The following is an 18,264-nucleotide window of genomic DNA, read 5'->3' on the forward strand; positions in this document are numbered from 1 at the left end:
GCATATAAACAATTACAGCAATATGATGCAACAAACACAGCGGTACTACTAATCCAAAATACTCAAAGCTTCATAGAACTGAAACAAACATTTATTTTTAAGTCCATTCTGCTGCTGATACATACTTTAGGTTTCTGAATATTAAACTTGTTGCTGCCTTTCATAGTGTGTAACTTGAAGGCCCTGAGTACTTTCTCCCACACTGAAAACACTGGAATGATAAAATTATTTGAACATTACCTAATAAGACTGATTCAGGACAGACAATTAGTTATGTTAAACTTTTCTAGCAGGCCTTCACAAACAGGGAACAGTCTGTCTATTCTCTCCATCTGTCAGCTGCTGCTGGCTCTTCCTCCTCCTCTTCCTCACACACTGCTGAGTTTGTCCTGGTGGATCATCAGGGGTGCAAAGCCTCACAGATGATGTGCAGCAGTGGGTCCCTCAGTCTGTCCTCACTCTGGACACTTGCAGTTGTCACACATGGAAATCAAATGTGTGATAAGCTGCAGGATTCAAACACAAGTGTAACTTATAAATACATGTTCATACTTTTATTACACAATCAGAGAGAAAGAAACAGAGAGAGAGTGCAGGACAGACAGACAGGTGACAGTCTCAGGTTATTATGAAACAAGAAGAGTTCCCAGATGGTACAGTGGACACATGTGCGACTCCTGTGATTAAAGCATCTTTCTTTCAGCTTAACGAATGAACCGTCAGCTCGTTCAAACACACATGAAAGTCCATTTGGCTCGACACCACCGAACAGAGGCAGCAATATAACATAGCTAACATTAACAGTGCAGTGAATCCTGCTTGTGCCGTGATATTCAGGACTGCAAACCGAGCAGCATCACTGACTTTCGGCTTGTTGTGTTTGTGGATATATGACTGACTTTAATTATCCATAAAATCATCACATTGCCTGTAAGATTAAGGTCAGCTTTAAAGGCTTTAAAACCAAGTAAACGCTGAAAGTACAAACATCGCTAATGGCAAATAACTTTGCCGACATGTGGCCAACAGTAATGTTTTAATGTTCCTCATTATTAAACATTTGCACATAAATAAGTGGCATAATATTCAGTACTTACTTTTAACAGTTTACTCTTTGCCGCTCCGCTTCTGCCGTCTGCGGCAAAATTATCCACACCGACTGCCGTGCTATGAATTGTGGGATATGTTGGGCCACGAAGTCTACACCGCCACAGCCTTAAAATTCAGGGAAATTAAGGATGCATTTGAGGGCCGCATTTCGAGCAGCCTTCGAATTGGGACAGCCTTCGTCGCGTCGCTGTGACGTAATCGGCCTTAAAATGCGGCCTTTAAGGCTGCAGACCCTGAATTGGGATACAGCCCTTGTGTCTGGTTTAACTTTCCTTGTCTCGTTATCCCTGATTTGTTCCCACCTGTTTCCACCTGTTTCCTCGCCCCTTATCATCTGCTGTGTGTTTATTATCCAAGCCTCCCCTTGTCCTCTGTCTGCTCCGTGGTTCCAGGTCTTCCTACCCTGCACACAGTCTGACAGGTTCACAGCCACAGCTGCTTCGCTTCAGATCTCCTGTCTGATGGGAGCTCCTCTACATCCCAATCTCCATGTTCACCAGTTCATAAAAGAGGCCTGACTTTCCCTGGATAAGGTTAATAAATACAACCTAAGCTGTATGTTTGTGAAGGTTCTCAGTCATCCAGGTCATCGTAGTCAAAGGAGCTTGCAAAGAAAAGCGTCTGGACTTCTTTAAGTTACTTGAAGACGTTTCACCTCTCATCCGAGAAGCTTCTTCAGTTCTAAGGTCAAATGGTGGGGAGTCCCAGATATAAACCTAGTGGGAATGTCCCCCCACAGAGGGACAAAAGGACCCCCTGATGATCCTCTAATCGCCTGAGCCAAGGTGTGGAACTGGGTGTGGGTCCCAATCAGCCAGAGTTTCGGGTGAGTTCATTGTGAAACCTGGCCCCATCTTATCATGCGAATTCCTGAGGTCAGATGGCCCAGGATGTGAGTGGGCGTTAAGGCGTCTGGGAAGGGATCTCAAAACTGGATTCTAGATGGCAGAGAGTTGGTGTCGTAAACCACCGCCTCTGTTCAAAGATGGTCGCTCACAGTGGACATAGATGGCTTCTTTCACTCCTCTTTCAAACCATCTGTCCTCTCTGTCCAAAATGTGAACATTGGCATCCTCGAAAGAGTGTCCTTTATCCTTAAGATGCAGATGGACCGCTGAGTCTTGTCCTGTGGAGGTGGCTCTTCTGTGCTGTGCCATGCGCTTGTGAAGTGGCTGTTTGGTCTCTCCAATGTAGAGGTCTGGGCATTCCTCGCTGCACTGTACGGCATACACCACATTGTTAAGTCTGTGTTTTGGCGTTTTGTCTTTCGGGTGAACCAGTTTTTGTCTGAGCGTGTTGCTAGGTCTGAAATGCACCGGGATGTCATGCTTGGAGAAAACCCTCCTGAGTTTTTCTGATACACCGGCTACATAGGGGATGACAATGTTGTTGCGTCTGTCCTTCTTATCCTCCCTCGCTGGTGTCTGATCTTCTTTTCTGTGCCTCTTTGCTGACTTTAAGAACGCCCATTTAGGATAGCCGCACGTTTTGAGTGCTTCCTTTACATGTGTGTGTTCCTTCTTTTTCCCTTCAGGCTAAGAGGGAACATGTTCTGCCCGGTGGTGTAGGGTCCTAATTACTCCAAGTTTGTGTTCCAGAGGGTGATGGGAGTCAAACAGGAGGTACTGGTCCGTGTGTGTGGGCTTCCGGTAAACTTCGATGTTGAGGTTGCCATTCTCTTCAATGTGCAGAGCGCAGTCCAGGAAGGGCAAACAGTCGTCCTTTGTGTCTTCCCTGGTGAACTTGATGTTTTTGTCCACAGTCTTAATGTGCGCAGTGAAGGATTCCACTTCTTGTGTCTTGATTTTGACCCAGGTGTCGTCTACATATCTGTACCAGTGGCTGGGTACTCTTCCTTTGAAAGAGCCAAGAGCCTTCCTTTCCACTTCCTCCATGTAAAGGTTGGCTACAGTAGGTGACACGGGGGAGCCCATGGCACAGCCATGTTTTTGTCTGTAATAGCCTTCGTTGTATTTGAAATATGTAGTGGTGAGGCAGAGGTCTAACAGTGTGCAAATCTGATCGGGTGTGAAGTTGGTCCTGTCCTCCAAAGAGCTGTCTTCTTGTAGTCGTTTTCTGACAGTCTCCACGGCCTCCGTGGTGGGTATGCAAGTGAAGAGAGAGACTACATCAGTTCCACACCTTGGCTCAGGCGATTAGAGGATCATCAGGGGGTCCTTTTGTCCCTCTGTGGGGGGACACTCCCACTAGGTTTATATCTGGGACTCTCCACCATTTGACCTTAGAACTGAAGAAGCTTCTCGGATGAGAGGTGAAACGTCTTCAAGTAACTTAAAGAAGTCCAGACGCTTTTCTTTGCAAGCTCCTTTGACAACCTAAGCTGTAATGTCTAGAGCTAATGGCTGTGAAAAATCTCTACATTTCTTTACTGGCAAGATCAGCAGCATCAGTTCAAGTGTCCCAGCCAGCTGTGCTCCCAATGCTTGAACTGATCAGAAGTCGGTTTTGAACTGATTTCCACGACAGGTACACATCTTCCCTTTCGGACGAACACCATTAAAGCATTCATACATTTATTCATGCATTTAAAGAGATATGTAAGGATTGATTTAGGAATAGCACAAACAGTTTATGTGCATTTGTATGTGTGCCCTGGCAATGTCTGGGTTCTTGTCTTTTATTTATTATTTTCAGTGTTTATAATTTCCTGTAATTTGCTGAATTTACCTTCAGCGAATTTTTGTTTTTTTAAAAGCTTGAAAAATAAACAGTGAACGCTTTAATTTGGTTTTATTTTGAAAGGTGTGACCGGAAATGGTGAGGGTCTGTTTTTTAGTCCAGAGCCGCGGTGCCACCTGTCAGTGAGCTACACGCACAGAGCCAAGCTTTATCGAATCTGTGAGAATGGGGCCAACAGGTGAGTGACGGCGGGGAGTCTGTCGCCTGACCGCGGCGTTTTAAGGTGAAATGAGCGGCTGTCTGCGCGTGTCTCCTCCCGGGTCCTCTCTGAGCTCCAGCTGCGGACTCTGTGGCAGCTAACAGCAGCTTAGCTAGCCGCTAGCAGCTGAGCTCGGTAATAAAAGCTCAACTGGAGAAGAAAAGGTGTCCAGATTTGTTCGAGAGCAGAATAAAGAGAGCCGGTAGGCCAGTGTGTGCAGGTGTGCTGGGGTTCTGCACGTTTCTGTAGCATGTGAGCTAACCGGGCTGCTTATTCATTGAGCTAGCTATGAACTACCTGCCTGTGGGGCAGCATGTTCTTTAACGGGGAAGCGCGATTTTACTCGCAGACACACAACACGGGTTAGCTTTCACAGATCAGAGACAAACTCCGCCGGACTTCATTCAAAAATCCGCCAATTTAACGTCAGCGCTGTTCTCTACCACACGTGTAACTTCCTAAAATAAAAGTAAACACCTCTTCTAAACCTTCATCGCCTAATAATGATTCCGGCAAAGCGCTGACTGCCAAACATGACGTATTCCATCATGGGAGGTGTTAAAGTGAGCTGATCGCCTTTCATACGTTTTTATTAGGTATTAATAAATGGTGTGAGAAGCAGACCTGTTGTTATCCCTTTATGTGCTGCTCTCTGACACGCAGGAGATGATGTCTCTCTGCAACTGCAGCGTGTAAAAAGTGAGCCTTTAATCGTTTTTAGCCAGATTTAGTTTGGATGTATATGTGTGTATATATATATATATATATATATATATATATATATATATATATATATATATATATATTTATTTATTTTTTAATGGAAACTCTAGGACATTATGTAAACACATAAGGCTATGATTACTGTTATTATTTCAGTATAACTGGTCTTTTATATCAATTTAGAATGGCCCATTCTTCAGTTGGAAGTTTAAAAAGGGGAAAACAAATAAATCCACACAACCAACACCATCAGTAATAATAATCTATAATAATGTTGCTTGGCTCTGTTAGCAGATACGTGGCACAGATCTGTAGAGTACAGACTGCTTTGTCTGCTTAGAGCTTTGATGTTTTCTCACTTTCTGTGCTTTAATCAAAATCCGGATCATTGGCATTACTCTTCAGCATCTGGTTTAATGAAGTTCAGCTCTGAAGCAAGCTGGACTTTTTCAGACAATAAGACGGCCATGAAATTAATAGATCCTAATCAATATTATAAATTTCTATATTGAATTAGATTTACAGCAGTATGGATGCCTCGTCTCCTCCAGTGGCTCCTCCTGTCTCTAAAAGCTGGAGCACTCATCACTGAACGACTTTGTGCGGGAGGAAAAGGGTGCTGTCGGTCCTGCTGTCTGTGACGTCAGCTCACGCTGTAACAGGATAACAGTGATTTGAGTCTGAATTCAGCAGCAGCCCGCCTGGCAGACACTTTAAAACTTGTGTCGTCATTGATGTTGTTCTAATCTTCATATAAAAAACTGCAGCTTAGTTTTTCACCTGTGGGATTGAAAGTGGTGTCGAGGTAGACAAACCTGTTACAAGCCTGCTGCTCAGCTCCCAGCATGCCGTTCAGCGCTAAAGACACGTACTTTCCTCTTCTCCATCCTCTTCCTCTGCTGTGATGTCCTCACCTGTCTCCTCCTCAGGTGAGGTGGTGTTTGGCAGCCCGGTGACGGTCTGCCCTGAGAACCGGTTGCGATGGGATCTGAACCCCGAGCAGATCCAGCAGCTCTCCGAGGAGCTCATTGCCAACACCAAGAAGGTGTATGACTGCATCGGAGTCCTCGAACTTGACAACGTCACCTTTGAGAACACGCTGAAGGCGCTCGCCAACGTTGAGGTTGAGTACACCGGTGAGTGCTTCCCTGACCCTGAAGATTGACTTTTTCATAATAATAAATAATATTGGTAACAGCTTTACTTTAGAACACTGTTCAAAGACACAATTACAACCTGCTTCAGAGTTTGAATATTTAAAAAAAAAAAACACCACATTAAAGACACACAGACAGACACACACACACAGTTAGGTCCATAGGTTTCAGTGTCCATGTTGCAAGCACAGCAGATTTTAAATCAGATTGTCAGGATGTAACTCTCAGCTTTCACGTTTAAAGTCGACGTGATTTAAGAAATAAGTGCTTCAAGTTTTTAAAACCTGTTTAGCCCCATCTTCTGTCAGTAAAGGAGATTACATCACTGGGTTGGTTGGTTGCGACTAATTGACTTTCATTAGTTTATGTTAGCTCATGAGTGAGCCTCTGAAAATAAATGAGAAATAAGTAAAGATAATTCCTCAATAGCTGGTGCAGATTGTCATCTTTTGTTCTTTGATGTAGCGCTGCACTGAGGCAGAATTACAGGAACAGCGTCCCCGTGCAAAAACGTATTGAGTGATGACGTAATGAGTGAACATGTCAGAACGTTTGAGCTGAGCGCAGCAAGCGAGAGGCCTGAGAAACTGAAGGTTTCTCCATGTGAGGGTCAAAGTTCAGATTCTGGTCAGAAGTAACTTCCTGTCAGTCAGCTGACTGGACGAGCACCGATATCTGATCAGATATCAGAAACAGCTGGCTGACAGCTGTTCATCACCTGGTCTGAAATGTTTTTGGACTCTTAAAACCTGCAGCAGGAAATGATGATCTGTAGATTTGTTATATCAAGTACTCACGCAGTACTGCCTTTTCTCAGTATTATAACCACAGAAGGAGCAGAGCTCAGAGCTCTGTGATCATGCGTGCTTATAATTGTAATTTGTAACTGTAATTTTTTTTAAGCATTTTGTGAACACAGATTCTAGTTTTAGTTTTATGAAGTATAATAACTGTGAGGACGTAGTTACTACATTCTGCTGGAATTTGAGCTTGATGAAGATGGGCTGTGTTTAATGTACACTTTCTTTTCCAGATCTAACTTTGTTACACGACATTATAACATAAAACCAAAGAAAAAAAACATTTTTGAAATAAATACAAGTAACATGGTCAGAGATCGGGGGATTTAGGCATGTCTGCGGAGGTTTTCCATGCTCCGTGGGTACAGTTGTCCTTCCAGATGTTTCGGTGGTGAGATGGTGACCCTGAATGTAAAGGGGTCGAGCGTGCGGCATGGACCTCGTGGGCTGTTGGGTCTTTGTGAGCGCTCGCTGCAGTGAAGCTCTGTGTCAGCACAGTGGGGCTGTGATGGTAAAGACTCATCAGCAGTTTGCAGAGAAAGCAGCTGAACCAGCTGCTGCAACAATGGAGACTGAGGCTTTGTTCACAGGCAGCTGAAACCCAAAAACACCTCCAGCCCTGCAGGAGGAAGCGCACAAACAGCCATGCACGCCACTGAGGCTAAACACGAGCATCCATTGCGGCCTCCGCGTTTCTGATATCTGAGCAGACGCTCGCACCGCTAACAGGATGAAACAAACTACACCAAAGCCAAAGAGTAAAAGCGTGAGCTAGAAATGAGCTGAATAAGAGTTCCTTAAGGAATAAAAGAATAATTAAAGGTGGAATAAGAAGGAAAATCTCACTTTTACTTCAAACATTTGATCGTTTGGTGTTTGTCTTTGTTCTGCATGAACTCTGAAACAAAACCTCAGACGTCACTGTGGTTCAGTGGAAATGTCCAACATACTAATGTATCAGTGACTGTGGTAAGTGCAACTCGCTGTTAACTGAAGCCTGACAGCAGCTGAAGACCAACCTCTATGTTTGATTCACACGTTTGAATCCAGGAAAGCATCTTTTTGTTCTTTTATTTCAAGCATTGTTTTTCCTATCAATACTCATAAATCTGTCAAAAGTCTGCCTCATACATGGCTCTGCCCTTCCTCTGTCTGACCCCCGCTCTGCCTTCTGCACCCCAGTTCAGAGGAACATATTGGACTTCCCGCAGCATGTGTCTCCCTGTAAGGAGGTGCGAGCAGCGAGCACAGATGCCGACAAACGCCTTTCCGAGTTTGACGTGGAGATGAGCATGAGGGAAGACGTTTACCAGAGGATCGTCGCTCTGGAGGTGAGATGATGTCACTTTGCAGTCAGTTTTCCAGGAGTCAGCCAATCAGGAGGAAGACAGCTTTTAGTGAGAGATTTGGGGAGGGGTATGAAGAGGGAGGTTAAGGTAAAGGAGGATTATATTGCAGAGTTGCTGCAATGGTTTTATTCTGTTACTGAAAAAGAATAAAGCCCATTTTTACACCCTGGAGCTCTGCTGCTCTTTGAACGTCCTGTTGTGTTTGTGTCTGCAGAAGAAGATTGACCCTGAAAGCCTCACCGTGGAGTCCAAGCGGTACATGGAGCGACTGATCAAACTGGGGAAGAGGAATGGCCTCCACCTGCCCAAAGACACACAGGAGGTAGCTCCTTCCTTTTTTCTAACCTTTATTTAAAAGCTCTTGTGTACAATACCTCCTGCTGTGACCTTCAGATTACAGCAGGCCTCAAGTCTTGCCAAAAGGGTCCTCGACCCCAAAAGTAGAGCTGAGAGAGAAAAACATCTCCTTACTTACTGCTGAGATGGTCAGATGACTGATGCACCTGTTGCCCTGTGATTAATCAACCTATCAGGCTGCAGCAGGAAGTCTTTTTTCCTTAATTGGCTGCGTGTGTTAAACATGTGACCAACCATCAGTAAAGCCGCCGCACCTGAAGGAGAGGTGTTACAGGCCAGCTTTCACCCACACGCTGCTTCATGTGTAACATGGGTGTCTCTCTGCCACTGTAGAGGTATCCTCAGGTGTCACCCTAACCCAGTAACGAGCAGTGTAATCAGCCTCCTGCATGCAGTTCTGCAGCTGGTGGTCCCGGTTCCTGAGTGTGCTGAGCCAGGAAGAGAGCTTCAGGATACTTGATTGGTCCATGGACAGGCTAATGCTGGTGCCTTCGCTCATGATTTAAATGCTGAACTGTATGACGATGCACCCATTCAGAGCTGAAATGTGTGTTTTTGAGTTTAATGTAAGGTCTGACCTGACTTCTCTCTCTGCTGTCACAGGAGATCAAAACCATCAAGAAGAAGCTGAGCAACCTGTGCATCGACTTCAACAAGAACCTAAACGAAGACACCACCAGCCTGTCCTTCACCAGAGATGAGCTGGGTGAGTGGAGCTCCTTCAACATTTTAAAAGCCCTAAAAGCTGCTGTTTGTAGATCGCTGTACAGTCAAAGTGCCACTGATGCCTGCTGGGTAATTTGCCATCCACCTGACCAATCAGAAAACACTTTGGTTAACCACAGCTCGGTTTTTACTGCAGCAGCTTGGTGGCGGATGATCCTGGTCTCTAAGTGTAGGTAGGAAGGAGACCTCTCACCTGCTCTCACTTGTTCTGAGCAGATGCCTGCCTGAAAAGCTGATATGAGCCATCAAAGTTTACCCAGAATGCACCAGCGCCGAGGTGTGATGCTCACGCTGCTCAGAGGAAACGTAGATGTAGCCTCAGTGATCCGGGAGTGGGTGGTGCATTGTTTATTGTCGATGATAGAGAAGCACATTTAATTCATCACATATAAACAGTCAAACTGTTTCAGGCGGCCTCCCCGAAGACTTCCTGAGCTCTCTGGAGAAGGACGGCGACAAGCTGAAGGTCACGCTGAAGTATCCTCATTACTTCCCCACCATGAAGAAATGCTTTGTCCCAGAAACCCGCCAGAAGCTGGAGGAGGCCTTCAACTCCCGCTGCAAGGAGGTGAGAGCGGAGGACCTCCAGAAAACATTTAAACAGAATGAGTCAAATCAATCCAGACAGACTCGCAGAGCTGTCCTCCTGAATTTACACACAGGGCGAGCTCTAACTTCAGACAGAGGAGAAAAAATGATTTTTTATTTTGTGTATTGGCTTTATTTCCAGTAAATTGAAGGGAAAACAAACATTTATTATTTTTGCCCTGTCCACAGGTAAACTGTTATTGATTTTGGTTGATGTGTGAGGTCTGCTGAAGAGCAGACGTCAGTCTGGAGTCGGACGAGCTGCGGAGTGGGGGTGAAACTTGGCAACGTCATCCACAAACAGTTTGGTCTTAATGGATCTCGTGCTGGTTTGCAGGAGAACTCGTCGATCCTGAAGGAGCTAGTGGAGCTCCGGGCTCAGAAGTGCGCTCTGCTTGGCTTCACCACGCATGCCGACTTCATCCTGGAGATGAACATGGCCAAGTCTGGGAAGAAGGTGGCCAGCTTCCTGGGTGAGTCCTGAAAGCCCAGCTGCAGCCTCAGAGCTGCTGTTGGTGATGATGGTGGCAATTACCTGCTGGGAGATTTTATTGTTGCTGAAATAAATGCGATGATGGTGTGAAGTGTAGTTTCACACCGCAGTGATGCAAGTCCGGTTTTTCTCTGTTGTCTCTCAGAGGACCTCGCCCGGAAGCTGAAGCCGCTGGGTGAGGAAGAGCGAGTGGTCATCCTCAAGCTGAAGGAGAAGGAGTGTCAGAAGAGAGGCCTGCCTTTCAACGGGGAGCTGCACGCCTGGGACACACGCTACTACATGACCCAGGTAAGAGCACAAAGGATGGTAGGTAATGGTGTACTGCAGTCCCACTGATGCTCTGTAAGGAGCTAAAAGACTGACACCCACAGAGCTTTAGACTCATGTTAGGTCTGTCCAACTTTAACAATGAAGCAGAGGAACTGAGGCCATTTGATAAGTCGTATTTCTGTTTATCGCTTCCTCTCCTGTCAGGTGGAGGAGACTCAATACGCCGTGGATCAAAACCTGTTGAAGGAGTACTTTCCGATGGAAGTGGTGACTCAGGGCCTGCTGGACATCTACCAGGAGCTGCTAGGTCTGTCCTTCGAGCTGGTGGACGGAGCCGCCATCTGGCATCCTGATGTCACTCTGTACTGCGTGAAGGACCGTGTCACTGGTCAGGTGGTCGGGCAGTTCTACCTGGACCTCTATCCGCGGTATGAAACGTTGCATCCTGGGTAATGAAGTTATCCTGAAACACACGCAGAGATTCATCAGGACAAACCAAAACAGGAAATTTTCTTCAGGAGCTGCTCGGCAAATGTTTTAGTGGCACCAAGATGGTGGACATTAGACAGAACAGGCTAAATACGCGGCTCCTGGGGTTTGGAGGTCCATGTTCTAGATCAGACTCAGATATTTTTATGGTAATATGTTTAGAATAAAGAGTCTAAACTAAAGAAGGTACATGTGCAGCTTCTGTGGCACTCTGGTTGGAGTTTTGGGCGCGCTGCATGTGTGTAGGCTTTGGAGTGTTTGCTGTAAATTCAGGTGTCCAGATTTTGACGGGCAGCGTGAAAACAGAGGGAAGTAGATGGTAGCCAGGTGAAACGGCGAGCTGTTGTCACAGAGAGTTGAGCTGGATTTTAACCCTCTGGGGTCGATGGACGCACGTCCAAATTACATGACCAACTTAAGACAACACAGCAACAAGATCCATTTCTACTTGTGTCTAAAGTGCAGACTTACTTCAAATTGTGTTGATAGGCCACCTAAAACCAGAGTTATGATAAAAAAAATACACGCAGTGTTTTTTTTTTCTGAATAAACCATGGTATGTTCTAAGGACAGCGCTAACAAGCACTGTCCGAGTAAAAAAAGAAAGGAAAAATCACCCCTTCCCTATTGGTGTTAAAATGTACCATGTTGACCAATCAAAAAAATTATATGGCAGCATGTGGCATTTGGTTGTTTAGGATGAGGCGGAAGTTTTAGGTGTGACGCTGGCGAGAGAGAGCGAGTTTTGAGATGTGAGAGACTTGTGATGTTTAGCGTATTTGGAGTCTGTAGTTGGTGTGTTGTCTTCTGCAGTTGGTGTGTAGTGTAGTCGTTGTTTTGTTTTGTTTTGTGTGTCAGAACAATGCTGAATGTCACAGTTTCTTCCAAAAAGCCACCAAAGGCAAATTGCAGTGTTAACACTGTCACCAGCTGGAAAACAGGTGATACACCTCATGTTGTCAGACCTGCAGCGTTTAGGCCTGTGGTCTTCTCCTCTGTCTTATAGTGGACAGAAACAAGTTTTTGGAGTGGCACAAAGGATTGTTCTGTAAATAGTTTGAAATGGTTATATAAAAAACGTCTTGGCTGCATTTTTAGGTAAATAGCCACATATAACTTTATTGTTTGCAAAACTTTTAGGTTTTAAAATGTACAATTTCTATTTACATTTCAAGTTATGAAAAGGATTCGTTAAACATGTTTGTGGTTGTTACAGTAAAAAATATTTAAAAATTACTTTTTTCTACTCGGATTTTGTTTTTTTGTTTGTTTGTTTTTTTTATCTGAATTTAGATCAATTGTGTTACAGTACAGACATACAGTATGTCAAAATGAAAAAATAACTATAAATTCAGACATATGAGATTGTGCTGAAAAGAATGATACCAAACAAGGCGAGCTAAATGGTTTTTAAAGGTGAAATGTAGAGGTAAAATAAAAAGTAGTCAAAAATGGCCAATTGTACCCTGGACCCCAGAGGGTTAACTTGGCACTGTGCTTCCTGTTCCATGCAGTGAAGGGAAGTACGGCCACGCCGCCTGCTTCGGCCTGCAGCCAGGCTGTCTGCTGAGTGACGGCACGCGCCAGATGTCGGTGGCTGCAATGGTGGCCAACTTCAGCAAACCGACGGCGGATGCCCCGTCGCTCCTGCAGCACGACGAGGTGGAGACGTACTTCCATGAGTTTGGCCACGTCATGCACCAGCTGTGCGCTCAGGTCAGTTGATGTTCACCTGGGGCCAATAACAATGCCCAGGTTCTCGTGGTTGTGATGAATCGTTTCAGATAAACACTTTTTAATGTGGCACTAAATGATAAAATTATGTCATGGTGAACTTCCTCACTGCAGGCAGACTACGCCATGTTTAGCGGGACTCATGTGGAGCGGGACTTTGTGGAGGCTCCGTCTCAGATGCTGGAGAACTGGGTTTGGGAAAAGGAGCCTCTGCAAAGGATGTCCAAGCACTATAAGACCGGAAACCCGATCCCTGACGAGCTGCTTGACAAACTCATCAAGTCCCGCCTTGCCAACACCGGTAGGTATTGCACAGGGCCCTCTGTTACACTGGAGATGGTTTGTCTGGTTAATTCTTGTTATTGGGAATTCAGCAGGTCTTCTGTTTTTTTTTGTTTTTTTTTGAAAATCTGGGACAGTTGGGAGAAGCTTTAATACGCTCACACAGCTTCACTGGACAGATCGGAGTCAAATAAAATGAGCTTTGCTGCTAAACTGAGTCCTCTCATAATCACATTTCTACATGACATCACAACAAAAATAATCCAATTTTAACACAGTAAATTATTTTTCAGCCAAAGTTTAGACTCCGCCTCTCCTCAGTCTCTCCAGCAGAGAGCATCATTACGCAAAGCACTGGTGTACGGCTTAGTTCCACCAGCTGACAGCTTGCATGTGGAAGCAGGGACGTTCTTTGTGGATGTTTGGCTCATTAAACTTAATAAAGCCATCGAGAGCGCTCCAACTAGTAATGCAGTGTCTTTGTTTCTTTGGCTGAGACGCTCGACCACACTGCTGTAATCACCCTGATGACCTCTGGCTCTCTGCAGGTCTGTTTAACTTGAGGCAGATCGTCCTGGCCAAAGTGGATCAGGCTCTGCACACCAGGAAAGGCCTGGACCCCGCAGAGGAGTACGGACGCCTCTGCCAGGATATCCTGGGAATACCTGCCTCACCTGGTATGTACTTCTGATTGGTCGTGGGAGGATGTGACACTAGCACACACGGATCTTTCACCTCCGTTTGTGTTTGTGCTTTTTTTGTGGTCACTTTTGTCTCTGGAGCATCACTGCATTCCTCTTCTGGATCATTCTTGTCTCTTTATATCCACTGTGCTCTCTTTGGTTCACCTTCCACTATTAAAAACTTTGATATAAAGAAACTCTCCATCTTCATTTACAGCCTGTGTAAAAGCAAATGAAGTGAACATGATGAAGACAAGTGTCCAAACTCCATCTTCACTGTTGCCTCTTTCTTCTTCTCTGGCCTTTGACCTCTCCTTCCTATCCTGCAGGAACCAACATGCCGGCGACCTTTGGACATCTGGCGGGCGGGTATGATGCTCAGTACTACGGTTACCTGTGGAGCGAGGTGTTCTCCATGGACATGTTCTATGCCCGCTTCAAACAGGAGGGAATAATGAACCCAAAGGTCAGCAGCTCCAACGTTTACATTCAGATAGACAGGCAGGAGGTCAAAGGTCACTCTGTTAAACTACTACAAGATCAGCTTTGAGGTATAAATAAAGTTGAGCGGCTGAACATGTGACAGGAGGAGGTCCTGATTCATAGTTTGTCAATGAACAGCCTTCAAATAATCAATAAAATAACAACAAAATGTTAATGAAACACAAACTCTGCACAAAAAAATCAACAGTTTACAAAACACTGCAGAGCAGTCAAACCCTCAGATATAGTTATTTTAAATAAATATGCAAGATGATAAAAAGCAGTGTGTCAATTTCAGAACATCTGTCATTAAAAAACCATAAATGTTTATTAAACAAATGAAGTGAAAAGTATGACATTTAGGCATTTACAGCAAAATGTATACAAGCAGAAATATTAATAAACAGTGTTAAACTGTGTGATCAGATAAAAAACTGATAATCTTGGGATCCTTTAATTTTATGTAGTTCAGAACTACAATTCTCATTTAAAATGTGTTTGGAAAAAAAGAAGTGAAAAACAGCACAGCTCTGTTTGAACAGTCTGTATCTCTGATGGAGCCCACCTGTCCAGGTGCACTCGTTACCATGGTGACTAGATAAGCAGAGACTTTAATGATCCCCGCAGAGGAAACGAGGCCTCACAGCAACTGAGTGACTGTGAGGAGGAGGAGGAGGTCTGGAGGCTACGGTGGGCCAAAAGTACCAAAACAGAGACGGAGATGTGTTTTCAGGGCCTCAATGAAAAGCATCAGGGTTTATTAATTACAGTAAAAGAGTAAAAACACTTAATCAAGTTTTTGTATTAGAAGCTGATGGAGGTTCTCCAAATGTTTTAGCCCCTCCCCTCCTCCATAATTTAGTGTTTTAGTTTCTGGATAAAACAGTTGATCAGCTGATGTTACTGGTCATCACTGAGCTGAGCCGATTTTCTTTATCCGTGTGACATGAACAGGTGTTGTCACCTGCCAAGTGAGGGTGATGTTTCCAAGTGACAGGATTTACCGTGCGGTGACTCAGAAATGCAGAGCTCACCTCGTATTTGACCATCTTTACTTCTCACAGTTGTAAGGAAACTGAGCGAGGATGGTTTCAGGACTTTCCCTGATGGTCATCTAACTCATTCATAGTTTCTCTTCTCTGATTGGTCCCCCAGGTGGGTCTTGACTACAGGAAGTTCATCCTGCGGCCCGGCGGCTCAGAGGACGCCTCTGAGATGCTGAGGAAGTTCCTCGGGCGGGAACCCAAACAGGAAGCCTTCCTACTGAGCAAAGGACTAACGTTGGAGCTGGACGCCAGCACACCATGTCCCTGCTGACCAATCACAGCAGCTGGCTCCACCCCCTCCTCGTTCCCAGACGTGAAACATATAAAAGGACAGACTGAGATTTTCTAGAAAAAAATGTAAAATGTTCCAACATGGAGAAAAACCTGTGAATAAAACGATTCAAGGTGACTTGTGTTGTGTCTCAATACCTGACTGAGGGTGCTCACAGGAAGTGTCCTTCTGAGTGAGCCTTCTAAAATAAGAGTCTGCTTTTGGACATTTGGTTTCAGAGTCCACATTTTTGCCAAATAACATAAAAAAAACGTGGCAGATAAGAACCGATTGGTTAAAGTTGGCATCTCAATCGCGTTTCTCCGGCGTTGGACGAAGCTTGCATCATCTTAACATGCTGCAGTTCAGCTTCAAACATGGCTGCCGTTTACTGATGAGGACCGAATTATTAGCTCCAGCATTAATTTAGGCAGCAGATTTAGTTTGTCACAGTTTAGCCATTAAATTTGTCCAGCTTTAGTTGACTAAACAAAGATTATCGTAATTAAAATCTAAATTTTTTACGCCCTCTTTGTTGGTAACCTCACTGCATGACAGAGAGGTTCCTTCTAATTGGATCACTTTAAACTATTCCTGCCTTTCTGCACAACTTAAGTACTTCTGATTGGTCCCCAAAACAGTTTTTCTTTTTTAATTGTTGATAAAAGTTTCGACATGTTTCATCACTTTTTTTTTGTTGTCCTTGTGATTGAGTTATTATTTGGTTATCAACATGTTTTTGTCAGGAAACAAATGATTGTTGACAAAATAAAACGATTAGCCCCCAATGAAAATTAATTCTAAGTATTCCGAGGTGCTGTTAAACAGAAGCTTTTTCAAAAATTTAATTATATGCAGTCTCTGTCTTGAAGAAATTTAACATTTAAACCTATTTTCTGTATATTCCAGCATATAAAATAAAAAAAATTACACTTAATTTTTGAAATATATGCAAGTAAAACACAGCAAAAATAAATAAAATCAAAGATTCAGCAGCACCAAGTCCTATCACTCTTAAATCTATTTTCACCTGTTTAGCAGGAGTGGGGCCGTCAGAGGTTTGACCGTTGCCTCAGTGGTCATGTCCGTGGGGGGATCTGGGGGTTTCTTTGTAAATTTCACATTCCTGTGGCAGCGTGCTAGGTGCTTGCTCAGATTTAAAGTTTTATTTTTATGCTGTAAAAAGAATTTTTCTTCCCATGCAGTGTAAAGCGGACGCTAATGTTTTGTCACTTTTTACGGAATCAAACTCAAAGTAATGTCAGTACTTCCAAGCTTTAAATGCTGCACGGTCGTACTCACTCCCACACTCCATATGATCCATTATTGATCTACACACGTCTGTTGCACGCTCGTACATCATTGTCATGAGACACTCACAAACAAAATCACTGTTTAGTAATGTGTTTACAGGAAAGAAACAGTAATGTAATTACTTCTTTTGCAATAGTAATCCCTTACTTTACTCATGGGAGACCTTTGCTTCTCAGTGGTTCCTTCCTCCTTTCTTCCAGTTTGATGAGATTCCCAGTTCCCACAGCACAATGCTGCCACCACCATGCTTCACAGCGTCTCTGTGTCCACTGAGCGCCAGTTTCATTTCATTTGACCAAGGAAGGTTCAGTCTGCAGGATCTTTCACCAGGTTGTCCTTGGCATCCTTCAGTCTGGCTGTAAAGTGTCTGTTTTTGTCTCCATGCCATTCCTGTGCAGGGTTCTTTGATACTACAATCCCTGACTCGGCTAAATCGTCCACGTGTCTCTACAGATGTACTGGGGTCAGAGACATCTCTCATCTTTTCTTCAGAGAAGATTGAAGGACACAAAGGCGGTGTAAGGGTTATTTCCAGCATCATACAACTTCCTTTTACTGTCAAAATGTTAGAAAAGGTTGTTGGAGAAGCACAATATTCTTGCTGTGGTGTGGTGTGGGAAGTTGCGGAAAAGGCTCTCCTCAAAGTTTCGCACAACCTTTTGCAGATAAATGTGTGCCCGGCTCTGCATTTGATACCTTTTATTATCATTAATCTTAATCAAACCACATGGTAGGGATCCATGCCTTGTGTTTGAGTGATTCAATCTTGCTGATGAAACATTTTCAGTCTCACTGTCTCATGTGGTGTTCCTCAAGGATCTGGTTTAAGTTCCTACTTATTTCCATTGTATATTCTGCCATTAGGTCACATTATAATTAGTTTTAACACTCTTCATCAACCTCTCCTTTAAACCTTACATACAGTATATATTATCTGTTGTAACTGTCTTAATGGAAAAAATTTAGATTTTTAACATGCTAGTCTATGGTGACTGACTCACAGCTGGAGACCTGCTGGAGGGCAGAGGAGTTGCAGCTTTGTGTGTTCAGCATCTAAATTGTGTCTGATTAACTTTCACTGAAGAACAAACTCTAAAAATCTCTCTAGAACCTAAAGTTGTGACGTCTCTTTGTCTTCACCACTCATAAAGCTTCATCTGGCAAGTAATAAAACATAGATCTTTCTGGAAGCTTGTTGTTCTTGTAAGAAGTCAAACTGCTGACTTTCAGCCTGCAGCAGAGCAGTAAACAGCTGCTGCTTCTTTCTGCTTTATGAACTCGAGCGCCTGCAGGAGGGGATCCAAACCCCGACAGGTTCATGTTTACATTGGATCAACTGTTTGTTCTCCATTTTCACCTTCGGGCTGTTTTTTTTTTTTACAATCGAAGCTCTCTGAGGAGGTTACATCCGACCAGGAAACTCCTCCGAGTGCCGACGATGCTCTCAGAGCTGCTCTCACTCTGAAGTGCTCACTCTGCCAGACTGCTCA

At 44.2% G+C, this 18,264-nt stretch overlaps 1 protein-coding gene across 2 annotated transcripts; it reads left to right on the top strand.

Moving 5' to 3' along the window:
* Nucleotides 1–3,873: 3,873 nt before the first annotated feature.
* Nucleotides 3,874–15,598, top strand: thop1 (thimet oligopeptidase 1). 2 transcript variants are annotated; one of them, XM_085150105.1, is made up of 14 exons: nt 3,874–3,988; nt 5,662–5,868; nt 7,872–8,020; nt 8,253–8,360; nt 8,999–9,101; nt 9,532–9,689; nt 10,047–10,182; nt 10,348–10,490; nt 10,677–10,900; nt 12,476–12,677; nt 12,810–12,996; nt 13,526–13,654; nt 13,990–14,126; nt 15,299–15,598. In XM_085150105.1, the coding sequence occupies exons 1-14, from the start codon at nt 3,976–3,978 to the stop codon at nt 15,458–15,460; spliced, it is 2,058 nt and encodes a 685-aa protein (XP_085006231.1). In that variant the 5' UTR covers nt 3,874–3,975; the 3' UTR covers nt 15,461–15,598. The 2 variants fall into 2 exon arrangements, with proteins under 2 accessions (XP_085006231.1, XP_085006232.1); XM_085150106.1 differs by lacking the exons at nt 3,874–3,988; nt 5,662–5,868; nt 7,872–8,020; nt 8,253–8,360 and adding an exon at nt 8,408–8,880.
* The last annotated feature ends 2,666 nt before the right edge of the window (nt 15,599–18,264 follow it).

This window comes from Neolamprologus multifasciatus, chromosome 23 (genome assembly GCF_963576455.1).
Source record: "Neolamprologus multifasciatus chromosome 23, fNeoMul1.2, whole genome shotgun sequence".
Taxonomy (NCBI): domain Eukaryota; kingdom Metazoa; phylum Chordata; class Actinopteri; order Cichliformes; family Cichlidae; genus Neolamprologus; species Neolamprologus multifasciatus.

Coding starts and splice junctions, on each gene's coding strand:
- thop1 (XM_085150105.1), top strand. Junction 10,491..10,676: donor CACGCTACTACATGACCCAG/GTAAGAGCACAA, acceptor CTCTCCTGTCAG/GTGGAGGAGACTCAATACGC. Junction 14,127..15,298: donor AGGGAATAATGAACCCAAAG/GTCAGCAGCTCC, acceptor TTGGTCCCCCAG/GTGGGTCTTGACTACAGGAA.